The sequence below is a fragment of the Podarcis vaucheri genome, assembly GCF_965113315.1.
Source record: "Podarcis vaucheri genome assembly, chromosome: 6".
In the NCBI taxonomy this organism is placed as follows: domain Eukaryota; kingdom Metazoa; phylum Chordata; class Lepidosauria; order Squamata; family Lacertidae; genus Podarcis; species Podarcis vaucheri.
In genome coordinates this window covers 62,030,984-62,045,574 of record NC_138764.1, presented here as the reverse complement: position 1 = coordinate 62,045,574, position 14,591 = coordinate 62,030,984, and the positions used below count along the sequence as shown (strand labels likewise).

Sequence of the window (14,591 nt, the reverse complement as noted above, 5' to 3'; positions counted from 1 at the left end):
GATTACTAAAGCACTAGTACTTTCCTCTTAAATAGGGACTTTCATGATTTGCCTCAGTAATAGCACCAGTGAAAGCTGCCAACCTTCCACAAGTTGCATAGAGAAGGATAAATAGCAAGACTATAATTTCAAAAAGCCAGAAGTTGTTCCCCTCAGCCACCTGCCCTCCTTGTCTCATGAGTTCCCTTTTACATCATTCAAGTCAGAGCAGAAAAAATACCTTGAGCATGAAGCCATCCAGTCTGACATCAATGTGCTCATCCTGCTTGCCAGAATTCTCTAGTTTGTATATAGCTTTGAAATGCTGTAAACTGCGATAGAGATCAAGGCAAAACAAGTTCACCCAGAGCACGCTTACTGTGTCCAAAGTGAATATCAAACCATTCAGCTGCAGGTACAAATTTGGGCATGGGACTAGAGAGAATGAAAAAAGGACAAGTTAGCTTTCCAGGAGTTTTGGCAGCACTAGATAAAGAAGGGTTGGGTGGGTTAAGAGCTGCATGTGTGTTACAACACCACATCTAATTCAGTATCTGGCCTCTTACAACAATCCATTTTGAAATACCTTACGGTTCTGTAAGGGCCTATTACGGTACTATGACCCTGCCGTTCTTTTTCCAGTTTAAATCCATCAGATAAATTCTGAACCTCTCTGGCAATGTCTATCGTTTTGATTACTCCATGTACCGTATTTTTCGCTCTATAGGACGCACTTTTTCCCCTTCAAAAATGAAGGGGAAATGTGTGTGCGTCCTATGGAGCAAAGACGCCATAGCCCCGCGACCCTCTCCTGGCTGGAGAGGTGACGCGTGGCTATGGCAGGAACCTCTGCAGCCCCGTGTCACCTCTCCAGCCGGGAGAGCGCGCGCGGGGGGCTAAAGCAGCCCCCCGCAACCCTCTCCCGGCTGGAGAGGTGACACGCGGCTATGGCAGGAGCCTCTATAGCCGCGCGTCACCTCCCCAGCCGGTAGAGTGCGCGCGGGGGGCTGGTTTAGCCCCGCGCGTGCTCTCCCGGCTGGGGAGGTGACACGCGGCTATGGCAGGAGCCTCTACAGCCCCACGCCACCTCTCCAGCCGGGAGAGCGCGCGCGGGGCTAAAGCAGCCCCCCACGACCCTCTCCTGGCTGGAGAGGTGACGCGCGGCTATGGCAGGAGCCTCTCCACTGCGCCTTTCCGCTGCTCCCTGACCTGCTCTTTGGGGCTGGTAGTGGGCTTCCCCCCGCCAGCCCCAAAGAGCAGGTCGAAAGGAACCTGAAGCCTGGAGAGTGAGAGGGGTCAGTGCACGCCGACCCCTCTCGCTCTCCAGGCTTCCAAGGTAGCCGCCTGAACGCACCTTAAACGGCACCTTGTTTTAGAGCGGGAAAACAAGAGGGGGAAAGTTCTCCCCCTCTCTGTGCAGCGCCTCCTGCTGCTTCACTGAAGGGGCGCTGGGCAGAGAGGGGGAGATTTTTTTTTTCTTGTTCTCCCCCCTCTAAAACAAAGTGCGTCCTATTGTCCGGTGCGTCCTAAGGTGTGAAAAATACGGTAGTTAATTTGACAATTCCTTTTCTGAAGTCAGCTGTATTACTGGTTTTCAACAACATCCTGGGCAAAGTAAATGGGATGTAATCTTGGACCCAGCTGAGAGGAAGCAAAACCTGCTTCTCACTGAAGGCACAAGGAGTAGGAAACAGGTTTTGCCCACACCCCAGTTTATGTCCTCGGGTGCATGCCTTTACTTTCTTCCATACCACTCTGGCTGAGAAAGGTATTCTTGTGCTTCCACCACCCCAAGCAGAAGCTGCTGGATTGAAGAATGGTGCAAAGGGAAAGAGATAATGCAGCAGCTATTCGGTTGGAAGGGAGGGGGGTAATTATTCACCTCCTCCACAGGGCCTTGAAGCTGTCTTTGGTTCAGATAAGCAGGGTAGATCCAAGCTCCCCAAGTCCTCCCTGCCTTGCTCAAACAATGGTATGCCTCCAATAATACACAGGACAGGGAATAGAGATTCAAGAAGTAGAAGGGTGTTGACAGAAGCAGTAAGTGTGAGTACATAACAGGAGGCAGAAGAGACTTTTCACCTCCTCTCCCTCCCATTTACAACACTCTCCATTAACAGTGTCACTTTGCATCCAATTAGCTCAAATATTTTGCAGGAATTAAATCTCCACAACACCCACTGTGAAATAAAGGCCACACAAGGAAACACATATTATATACAATGTTATCAGAGATTAGTGGCAGATATTTAAGAAAAGAAACTGGCAAAATCTAATTAAGTGTGAGGGAAAGAAGAAATGAGGCATGGGTTGCTGAAGGGATTAACACTCAGGGCAAGCATGAGGGGAGAGGGAAGCCTCCCCCCCAAACAGTTTCTAATCTAATCTGCATTGGAACAAAAGTCTTCTGGCACTTCATTTCTCCCTCTCTGCTGGCTGGGTGAAAATGTGTTATCATTTCTTATTTACTGAAACAGTTTCTTCCAAAGGGTTGGAATGCTTTGAAGAAACAAGAAGCGGTATCACATTTTCTTCACACATTTTTTAAAAAAGGGGAACTGAGCTAGGAAGATTTCTCTCATCTCTGATGACCAAACTAACGTTGGGATTCCTCAATCTCCTCATAGGCTTTCTTAAGGCAAATTTCCAAACCTGCAGAAAGATACAGGATCAGCTTCCTCAGAATGCAAAAGCAAATAAAGAGAAATAATATTGTAAATTAGAGAAATAGAGCCAAACTATATGATAAGTTAGCTCCATATCTGTGCCACCAAGTGTAGTTATTTGCTAGGGAACACAGGAGTCCTTTCCCAGTCCTACCTGGACACCTTTTGTATGCAAACCATTTTTTGTTTTGTTTTATAATTTATACAAAATGCCAGTGCTGGCACATACACAAACACCCCAGTGTGGATCAGGACCCTGGTGTGGGAGGTTTTAACCCTTTGTCTCCCAACAATGGTCTCAGTTCAGATTGATTTCCCCACTCCAAGCATTTGCATAGGAAAAAAGCTCCCACTGAAGTTAACAGAAGCTTTTCATATGCCACCATTAAAAAATCTATGGTTTCTTAGGGTTTTCACAGTACAGTTCCTTATTCCACACACACACACTAGTTCTCCTCCCTCCCTGCACCCCATTTTTTATAGTTATAGCATTTTAATTTCCAATATCCAGTTGTTTGGTGTGTTATACACTGTTCAGAATTACACACTCAGAGAGGGGATAGGATGAATGTAAATGCTGTGTTGGGGTTCTCTGTAAACACCTGTTAGGTTGGAGAAGTTGTGTCCCCCACTTCTTCTGCTTGTGGGTATTACTCAGTGAATAGTTCCAAAAATGTACTCCAAATCTCTTGGAAGCTGAACTCTTTAAGCAGTTTATGGATCAGAATTTTCTGAAGGGTTGCTAGTTGCAGGAGGCCTCATATCCAGTTTTCTGTGCTTGGTGTGGCCCAGACTTTCCAGTGTTGGATGATTATTCGTTTTGCTGCTAGTGTGGAACCATCCATCTTGACCTATTGATAAGATTCACCTGACAGGTATGTCACCACATGGTGTCTCCTTTTGACATGGTTTTGTCCAGCACCAAATTATTCTCATTCCCAGAAGTGTTTGATACTGGGCTGTTCCAAAAGAGTTGAGCTAGGCCTGCTTGTGGCAGCTTACACTTCCAGAAGTCATCTGTGGCTGTAATGTCCATGTGCTTCAGATGTTTTGGTGTCCAGTAGGCTCATAGGTGTATTTTATGCTGGGTTAACATGGGGCCTTCCCACATTGTGGAGCTTCTATTTCTTTGCACCAATTTGAACTGAGACAATAGTAGTGGCAAAGGATTTTCATGCTGGCAATTTGTATTTTTAAAATGTTGCATTCAAGTGCACAGATATGGAGGTAATTTATCATCTAGTTTGGCCTATAGACTCCTGAGGAGATGTAGAATAGTTACCTGGAAAATCTGGATTGTCTGGGAAGTAGTACTCAGTGAACTCAATATGAATGGCTGAGGTATGATCAGGAAGATTCAGCAGTTTCCTTCTACATGAGAGCAGGGTTGAGGGTTTCTTACTATGTTGTCCAGCTGTGGAAACCTGAAAAACAAGGAGTTGTAGATTCTCATTCAAGAGTAAAAATAATGACTGTCTGAAGACAATAGAAGCCAGTGATTTGGCCTTGTGGTGCCCAAGGTCTAAAAGACAGAAGAACTGTTTCTCTGAAGCACTATTTCAATCTAGAATCTCAAAAATTAAGAGCCCTGAAGCTGAAAAACATGTGAGCACAAACAAGCTGATAGCAAAAAATGATATACAGTGGTGCCCCGCAAGACGAATGCCTCGCAAGACGAAAAACTCGCTAGACAAAAGAGTTTTCTGTTTTTTGAGTCGTTCTGCAAGACGAATTTCCCTATGGGCTTGCTTCGCAAGACGAAACGTCTTGCGAGTTCTTGCGAGTTTGTTTCCTTTTTCTTAAAGCCGCTAAGCCGCTAATAGCCGCTAAGCTGCTAAGCAGTTAATAGCCGCTAATAGCCGTGCTTCGCAAGACGAAAAAACCGCAAGACGAAGAGACTCGTGGAACGGATTAATTTTGTCTTGCGAGGAACCACTGTACTATATGACCATATTACAGTAGTATATTTTCTCCCTTTGAAGCAGAGTAATCATATATTTACTTCTTTGAAAAACAAACACCAGAACATGTGGCAACAAAGGCAGCAGCTTAGATTGGAAAATATTTACTAAGAGGCCTACTTTCAGCCACGGAACAACATTTGTGCTGACATTGTTTAAGATCAAATAAAAAAATGAACATGTATTGGGCATTTGTACTTTAAAAGGCATAAAGGAGTGAGCAAGTGTCTGAACCTATGGTTTGGTTCACAAGTCAGGAAGAATGAGCAAGTAACAATGTGGCAGCAGATACTCTATCAACAACTGTACCTGATGAATATCCAAATCATCAACTCGGACAACCACACAGCTAGATCGGAGTCTATTCCATGCAGGCCGCTGGAGTCCAAATACGATAGGTGATGGCATGCTTGCTTGAGGTATCCCTTTCTCTGGTGAGCTTGTTTGAGAACTAGAAAGACCATCTTAAAGACATTTTTTAGTCATCAGAACAGGCAAAATTATATTTCAAACACAAAATTTAACAAGGTAGTCCTCCTCCCACCAATTCTGTATTGATATGGAACATTGGACTCAAAGCAGATAACACAGCATGGAAAAAATGTAATACTTTGAGAAAACATAGTAGGCTCTTCCAATCAATAATTTGTACTTAAAAAGGAAACCAATCATGGTTCTTGGAAACCCTGCCCACTACTCTAGATTCAGGGACTTTGGTGAAAACTCAAAAGCAGGGAGCCACAGATTGTGGCTTGACTTCCCAGCTATTATTTATCATGGCCACTGACTACTCCCATTAAGGAAAGCCCTGCTGTGTAGCATTTGGGGAGGGGGAAAAACAGAGGCAGGAACTGGTGTCTGAGTGATGCAACAAAACTTTTTTAAGTGTTGGCCCTAGCCAGGGAGGACCATTTGCATCCTACTTCAGGCAGCAAAGCATCTTGGACCAGTGCAGTCACCCCTCTCATTTTCAGTACATGCCAGAGGTTTCAGAGAAAGGGCAGAAACTTTGCTCTCACTTTGCACTACAATTTGTAGAAAGAAAAACAATGGAGTTCCTTGCACCACTTCCCCCTTTCCCAATGCCTGCACAGGTGCTGGGGAAGCCCTAATTTTCTCCTCAAGTGGTCTAGAGCAGGGGCTCAATGATCACACCATAAATTGCAGCAAGAGATTCCCACATCCACAAAAGAATGCTCATTCACCCTAATTATATTCAGGTAGGGAGGCAGCAGCAGCAGTATACCCTCTGCCCACAATCTCCCTCAGATCCCAGACCCAAGAGGGGGGAAAGTAGGTAGAAATTGAAACCACTCTTTTCCTAGTAAACCTCAAACAAAATACATGGTGGGTCATGAAACTTGGTTTGTTCTCTTTTGCCACAAGGTGGCTAATTCTTCCTTACCCTAAGGCGGTGGATGAGAAAGACTCAGTGCAAAATCCCTTAACACTCCAATATGCTACAATGTTGGTGGAGGGAAGTAAATTTTCCTCCCCCTCTTCCTGAAAGGAAATGGCCAACGGCTTGGGGGCAAGAAGAGGTGGTGCAGCTTGGAACAACTGCTGGCTCCATGTCTTATCTTAGATGGTTACTTGGGAAAGGAGGGAGAAGGCTGTTGACACAGCTGACTTGGCAAGTTGGTTTGTGGAACTCTATTCAGAAATCTTTCCAGAATTAAGCCGGTAAGGACATTATTTTAGGCGTCACCTTTGTTTTATTCTGGTCTCAGACCTAACTTTTACAATGTTCAACATGGCACATTAGTAACTGTAGAACTGTGGCAGGTGGAGGATTCAACAGCAGTTTACAGAACACAGGGTTACCCATATTTTGAGGGTCACATGTCTTCTCAAAAGCCTCCAGAAGTTGGTGAATTCATGATTAAGCAAGTATGAAGGATATGTATTTTGTGTTACCTGGTCTCTTTTTGAAGGGAGAATCTTTTCCAGTGGTTTTGGAGAAGGCAGAGCTTATTTTTTCACCATGTTTTGCCATCTTGCTTTGGAATTCGTTCACCAGCTTTTCTGCCCACTGTTCCCGGGTTTCCATGGCCTCACAATACTGCACCCAGTGTTTGCAGCTGTCTCCTGAATAATACAGTAGGTTAATATTGAAAGGACCACTGTCTCTCAACTGCACAATGATCCATTCTGCAAATGCTCTACTGTACTCTGCACAACTTTCCTCAAACAGCCAAAGCATTCGTTTTTCCTTGTTAGTGGCATAGTTCAGTTTTCAGATTTTGTCTGCTTTTAGTACCACTCATCACACAGCTGAACAAATTTTGCCATTTGGGTTTCAAATTCAAAAGCTTTTCAAAGCTGTATCTCTGCTCATTGTTTTATGTCAGGGAATTTCTGCACAATTTTTAGCACAATGAAAGTACAACCATTACTAACTTGTTGCACTCAGGTCTTTCAAATCTTCCCTTGACAGTGAATTCCTGTACCATAGAAATCATATTTGTTGAACATTGGATTCACTATATTCTGCTCCTTGGTATTATGACTATGAAGAATGTTGTTGCAATTAGTGCAGCCTCAGCAATGTTCTGCAAATTGAGCCCTGCTAAAAACAACCTATAAACCTCAATCAGAAAGACCATGTATGCCTTTCCACACATCTTTTGTGCACCTTCCCTCCTCTCCCTATCCATTCCATGGTGGTGATAGGATAATGTTGGTACTGGAGAAGTTTATTGTAGCAGCACACTGACAAAACTAAATTGAGGTAGACTGACTAAAATTCCAGTTCTTCGTCATTAACACTGTTTAAATTACAAATGAGACTCACAGAATGTTCTTACCTGCCCAGTGGAAAGGATAATAGTCAAAGGCCAGCCTCCTAAATGTTAGTTGCATTGCACCTCCCATTATTCCATGTTTGGAAGCACCTATGGTAAAATGAAAAAACCAAAAAACTTTAGTCTTTTACTAGTCTTACATCAGGAGAATCAGAAACAAACTGTGCAGGTGAGCATTCTTCTTTGAGTGATACTTCTTTGAGTCCAGCATTCTCATATACGCTGATGAGGATGCCAGATCACAGTGCTGTAGTCACTGCACTGCTTTGGAGAAGACAAGTTCTTCACCAGCAGGGATTCTGTCCTATTTACACTACAAAATTGTCAATCCTTGTGCTTCTGCCTATATTCTGACTGCTTCCAGAGGAGTGGATTAACAGCTAATACAACAATTCTGGACAACTTCCAGAGCAGTTCACTGGCCCCTAACATCCCCTGGGGTTGTTAATTGGAAATCTATGTTGTAGTAAAGTTAGTATTTGTTTAGAAGCTATTCCTTGGTCAAGCAACGAGAGTGAGGCCTTGTGGGTAACCAACAAGCCACAAGGACCATGGGAAATAAGTTCTGTCCCTTTAACCCCAGACTAACAGGCTCCCAGGGTGTGAAAGGTTTATTATGGGAAAGGAAACCCCTGATTTAATGGAAGGTTTAACACCTGGGTCCGAAGTTATGTGCATTCCCTTAGTGATGTAGAAACCCCACGGAAGGGAGGAACCCCTTTGATTTAGGCCCTGGGTTCTTAATTGACCCAGCTGCCAGAAGTTAGACTGATTAGCCTGCACGCCAGTCATTGGAGAATTTGAAAAATAATCAAGAGTTATGATTAGTTTTGGGGGTTCCGACCCACGTGCAAACCTGGGATAAAAGATCTTGGGAATGGCTGAGAAAGCGTGCTCTGCAATCCGCAAATCGCTCCTGAAGTTCCATCTAAGTAGCTGTCCTTACATCCTTTGTAATGGAGAATTGCGAAAGCCTTTGAATGCGGAACTTTGAAAGGACTCTAACTATTCTCTCTTTGCTTCCTTGTGAGTATGTAAGTTAGTGAGACATAACAATGTTCTTATTTTTCTTGCCTGTAAATTACTAAAGAAATGCCTGCTATTTTAGCATGTTTTCTTATGTTCTTTTAAAATAAATTTTAAATGTTTACTAATGTAGAAGAAGGGTAATTTGTCAGGAAGCATAATAGGGCAGGAGAGGGGGTGCTTAGATGTTATCCCCACCTTGGTTATTCTTCCTTTAGCCCAAACATACTTATGGTTTCAAAGCCTGCTTTGGGAGTGGATGAGAAATGATTAAAAATATGTGAGGAAGATTACTGGCAGAGAATGATAAATAACTGGAGTAAGAGTAAAGCACTTTGTCCCACCCACCAATTTTCTCTGGAAGTGCCTCTTGCATAATTTGCCTTAAGAGAAAAACAAAGGGCTGGGAACCTCATGTTTCTCCTCAAAATATGCAGTTTTCCTCTTAGGCACTTCTGAACCATGATTACTGCCTCACTGATGCCTGTAAGAAGTCTCTCATCATATAGCTTTTATATAGACTTGTAACCTGCTTTTTTTTACTAGACTCCCCATAACAGCTTACAACATTTATAAAATACAGCTTTTCAATAGCAAAACTTTACAGCTCAAAAATTAAGACCATGCAATGGATAGACACATGAGGAAAGATGGGGCGGGGAGGAAGGGAATAAGGAAAGAGAATTTTAGGTTTTCCTAATCACAGTTTATGTTTGGGTACCTGTCTCTCGCGTGTGACTGTCATCACAGATGTGAAGGTCTAGACGGGAGATGAGAAGGTGGTAGGAAGACTCTTTCATATCATGTTTCTCGAAGTACTGGCTGATCACTTTGTGGCTGTTCCCAAATGACTGAGGCCAGGACTGTTGAGCACTCGGAGCTGGAGGTGTGATCTATAACAGAGAAATTAAGCCTAGGCATACACATATAGAATCAAGGTGAAACAATGGATTTATATTTTACGAGGAAGGAGACAACACAGGTTATACTAAAAAAAACCCTAGAGGGTGCTATACTGAAACAGAAATTTAATATGGGGTGAGTGAGGCTTTGAAAATGTCTAATTAAATGAAGATTGATCTTTTGCAGCCTTGGCTCTTCCTTTTCACCTGCAGCATGAATTCAAGTGAGGGGTACCATCTTCAGGATGGGCAGAAATGTTGCCTTTTAGCCTTACTATTTAAAGATCAGGCAGTATTTCTCTCATCTCTGATCTTAGCATTATGAGATGGGTCTAGCTAGGATCCCAGGCTGGTGGGCTAAAAAAATTCTTGCTGCAGTTGTTGCATACATAAACAGTCTTTTATCTTCCCTTAGTATCTCTTCACCCACTATACCCAATAAAAAGGCTTCTGGTTTTTTAACAAAAGTATTTTTAAACATTTTCTTTAACTCATTATATATAATTTCCCAGAAAGCCTTTGCCTCTTTACAAGTCCAGCAGGGATCTTCTTTTATTCTTATGTATATTGTTATTATTACTATCACTCCTCTGAATTTCATCAGTTTTGAGTACAAGGCTGCCCTCTCTAAAGCTCTTCCCATCTCTTCTCTTCACTGACACTTTACATCTCCTCAGTTTGAAAGTTACTATGGAAAATAAAATTGGATCATCTTAAGCACAGACTGCTTATGCTATCTCAACACCAAGTTAATAAAGATTTTAAAAGGCAGTGCAATTTAATGGGTGGTTTAAAGAGAGAACATGAAGGGGCATAAGAGGGGTACCAATGCTCTGAAGCTGGGGAATGATAGTAACTATTTCACATGAAACATTTGAAGAAGAGGTCTCAAGAAGCTTTAAAAAAAAAATTGTGGCAGAAAAGAGATGGTAGAAGTGTCCATTTCTATTTAATATGTTTTGTTCCTCAGCAAGCAAAATCTCTGCAGTGGCCACTATGGTGAAAGACAAAAGGGCAGCCATCTGACAGTGACAGAAAATTCTATACCCAGTAAAAGCTTCTTCACTAATGTCTTTGCTGTTTACATTTAATGTTTAACAGATTACTGTATTTTAATACTTTGTTGGAAGCCGCCCAGAGTGGCTGGGAAACCCAACCAGATGGGCGGGGTATAAATAATAAATCTTATTCTATTCTACCGAACACCATCATAGCATGTAAGGAAGAGCTGCTTACATGGACAGGTTCAGGAGCCAAACTTTTCCTTTGCTGGGCTGACTTCTCCATGGCTTCACTCAAGGACTCTGCATACTTCATCATTGCCTTCAGCTGAGAATCAGTCAGCACCCACAGCAAGTCATCAAGAAGGAACATGAGCTTGGATGCCACCACATTACAATCCTTTGTCTGTCTCATAAACAGAAAAAAAAGTTTAGCATAAACATCTGGTCCAAAAACATTTACTCCCTTTGCTGATGGGACTTCACAGAACTAATTAACTGAGTTTCAGTGGACATGTGCAACAACAGCAAAGTGAGAAGCAGGCAATGCCTCTGGCTGATTGCAGATATCTAGTTCAGGTATCTGACAGAAGTTACATTTGCCAGCATGCTCATAGCTCAGCATTTATCACTTTTATCTGAAGAAGAAAGGAACAGGCTGCGTTGTTAAACTTGCTAGAGCATGAAAACGAACAGATTATGCTGTGTGGGTGTTTCAAGCACTCATCTCACTGTGGGAATTTGTATATAATAATCAAGTTATCACATGTGAAGAATGATGTACTTCTGTAGGGTGCTTGGTATCTGCACAGCCATGGGCTTTACCACAGTGTCTAAAGGAGGGCATGCAATCTGGAGAACATGACAGAAATTGAACAAGCTGAAGTTATTTTTTAAAAAATATTTTCTTTTTTTTGGGGGGGGGGAGGAAACTTGAGATGGCCCTAAATCGGGAGTTTGATTTCTTTTTCGAGCATAGTTTCCAGTACCTTGACCTCTGCTTTTATACACCTATTACACACCCTAATGTTAACTATGAATTCCCACTCCTCTCTATTACTGTTTGAGACAAAACATACTGCAAGAAGAAGAAGGAGGGTTTGGATTTGATATCCTGCTTTATCACTACCCGAAGGAGTCTCAAAGCGGCTAACAATCTCCCTTCCCTTCCTCCCCCACAACAAACACTCTGTGAGGTGAGTGGGGTTGAGAGACTTCAAAGAAGTGTGACTAGCCCAAGGTCACCTGGCAGCTGCATGTGGAGGAGCGGAGACGCGAACCCGGTTCACCAGATTACGAGTCTACCGCTCTTAACCACTACACCACACTGCAATGCCACACAATGTCCCTCACAAAAACCTTAAGAAATAAAAAGAAAATGCAAATTTTAGTAATTCATTACAGCTACAGAACACAGACTTTCCAATTGAATGCAGAATGACTGCATAAGCAAAGAATTTCAGATCTCCAATATTCAGTAGAAGACCAAAGGATGTTATCTGAACACACTTGTGGGGCCTACTAAGTATTTCATCCAACTGCGCTTTCCATACGTGCCTTTCTCTTAAGAGATATTTGGATTCTGCCCTGGTTCGTAATAAGTCTTAGCGGGGTGGTGACAGGATCTTGATCTCCGTTTTCTGTAGCATCTGCCTCTATGCGAAGCGTTTGCCAGGTGAGTTCTTTAAATGTTAGAACCTATGCGGGGGGGGGGGGGAGAGCACAAAGACAAAAAGGGAAGAATGCTGAACTTTTAAAGATGGATACAATGTATTATAGCAAATTAGGAAACATACTTTACTGAAGCAGGAAGAAAATGTGTGACTGCACTCTAGGGGAAACAATAGAACTCTTCAGCATCCCACCTTGTTTCAGAATGAGATGGGGCCAACAGCAGCCTTAGAGCAACCTCTATCCTTTGGGTCTAATTAGGCCTGGCACAGGTTGCAATTTGAGCCATAGGGCTGTTTCCCACAAACCATGGCCACCTGTCCCATACATGACAATCAGAAGGTTAAGATGAGCTTCCAATTACTCCTTTGCAAACAGGGCTCCCTGCCAGCAGAAATAAGGACAGACAGGGAACCCCAACAAGATTGGCAGCACTAGGTGGTTCCCTGCTTTCTCAGTGTGTGAATGTTTGCTTTCTCAGTGTGTGGGAAGCTGGTTTAGAGTCAAACCCCTTGAAAGTATAGCTTCAAAGGAGGTTGCTGTAACCAGCTTGGATCGGTAGCAGATTATTAAAGGTGGGCGTGGGGGTGTCACTGAATGTCTATATTGCAAATCCTTGTGAGTCAGCAGAGGAGATTTCAAATAAGAGGCTATTTAATTAGGGTCTTACCTCTCCCCTGTTTGGATCAGTGATGCGTGTGAAGCGGAGGTCACTTTGCTGCCAGTTGGGGTTGACACTGTATCCTTGAAGCTGCCACAGTTCAAAAGAAGCATGGAAGGCCTTGGAGTGGATCTTGATGGTGATGGAATTGACAGCAATAAACATACCCTCTACTACCTTCTCAGCAAACCCATATTCACTGTAAGGAGGGAAAGGGCTTTTAAAAGGGAAGGGAATCTGATCATTGCAGCATGACATAACATTGTTACAAGGCAAGTTTCTGCTAGGCAGGTATTAAACACAGCAGATTCACAAGCTAGATGTGACCTCCGTGCTTATACTCTCCAACCCTTCTTCAGTATCAAGGAACACTGTAGTAATGAAATGTCTCTCTGCTCATGAATGTGAAATTCTGAGGTTTCAGGATATTATAATGTACTCAGTAATTGAATTCAATTTATAAACTGAAACACTCATGAGCAATTATGATCCTACAGTAATAAACAAAGAGGAGCAAGTTATATTTAATGCAATGGAACACCGTAATGGAAACCAAAGCGCACCGAAACACTGTTTACCTTCCCGCCACAGTGGTACCTATTTATCTACTTGCGCTGGTGTGCTTTCAAACTGCTAGATAGGCAGGAGTTGGGGCAGAGCAACAGGAGCTCACCCCATTGTGCAGATTCGAACCGCCAAGCTTCTGATTGGCAAGCCCAAGAGGCTTAGTGGTTTAGACCACAGCGCCAACTGCACCCCCTACTATTTATCATTAACAACATGAAACACAGTAGCAGTTGCTGGGGCAGCATGGGCTCTTGCCACTGCACCACACTCCTCCTCAGTTACTGGCAGCAACATGTGGCATTTGGAATCCAGGTAAGCAATGCCACCCTGTCTGTACCACTCTGGTGGCTGAAACTAATTAAACAGAGTATACATGCAGGGTCCACTATCTTCCCACTCTGAAAATTCACTTATCCAAACATAAAAAATTATTCCTAAACTTTACTATATACTCTGCAGATTCAGATATCCAAACATCTGGAGATTGCCTGCTTCCTTATTTCCTTGCATGTTTGTGCTTTGCTGGTTAGTAGCAGCCATTTTCAGACAAAAACCATGCAGGGATGGATGGAGGTAGTGAGATCAGACAAATCAAACAGCAGGAGAGATCAGAGAAATTGGGGAACAGGAAAGATCAGAGAAGTCAGTATTTTCTTTCTCTTACTTTTGCTGGTTGGCTGCAACCATTTCAAGAAGAAACCATGGAGAGAGGGGAAAGAGACACATCCCCAATTAGAAATGTTCCCATAAGAATCAATGGAAATTATGGACTCATTATGTGAATGCTTGCCTGACAAACAATTTCCATTGTTTTCAGTGAGTGGGACCTGTGCATAGCTGTCAGCTTTTCCCTTTTTTTAAGGGAAATTCCCTTATTCCGAATAAGATTCCTCGCAAGGAAAGGGAAAAGTTGACAGCTACAGACCTGTGTACAATATGTATAGTGCCACATAACAATTATTCCACATTAACAAAAATACTCATTTACAGAGTCACATCCAGCAGAGAAGCCAGAAATGTTGTAGCAGGGGGTAAGGAACCTCCAGCCTGCCCCCCCCAAAAGGTCCCCCATCAGAGTTTGCAGGGCAGCAGTTGAAGAAGGAGCAAAAAGGGTTTTCTTGTGTGTGTGTGTGTGTGTGTGTTTCTTTGTGGCTGATTAGCTGTTTTCCCTGTGTAAAGGTCAGAGGGGGCAGGGTTTCAGCTGTGGGAGGAGCTTATCAGAGTTTGCAGGGCAGCAGTTGAAGAAGGAGCAAAAAGGGTTTTCTTGTGTGTGTTTCTTTGTGGCTGATTAGCTGTTTTCCCTGTGTAAAGGTCAGAGGGGGCAGGGTTTCTGTTGAGGCAGGGGATTAGCTG

The 14,591-nt window shown here is 43.1% G+C and overlaps 1 protein-coding gene across 1 annotated transcript in view; it reads right to left on the bottom strand.

Moving 5' to 3' along the window:
* BLTP3A (bridge-like lipid transfer protein family member 3A) overlaps positions 1-14,591 on the bottom strand; it is a 54,872-nt gene that overhangs the window by 11,300 nt on the left and 28,981 nt on the right. Inside the window, exons 5-13 of the mRNA XM_082226820.1 lie at positions 12,681-12,870; positions 11,897-12,037; positions 10,575-10,745; positions 9,158-9,329; positions 7,414-7,500; positions 6,524-6,694; positions 4,916-5,070; positions 3,928-4,069; positions 221-414 (exon numbers count right to left, since the gene is read on the bottom strand). Coding sequence (XP_082082946.1) covers positions 221-414; positions 3,928-4,069; positions 4,916-5,070; positions 6,524-6,694; positions 7,414-7,500; positions 9,158-9,329; positions 10,575-10,745; positions 11,897-12,037; positions 12,681-12,870 — 1,423 coding nt within the window. The remainder of the gene's footprint in view (positions 1-220; positions 415-3,927; positions 4,070-4,915; positions 5,071-6,523; positions 6,695-7,413; positions 7,501-9,157; positions 9,330-10,574; positions 10,746-11,896; positions 12,038-12,680; positions 12,871-14,591) is intronic.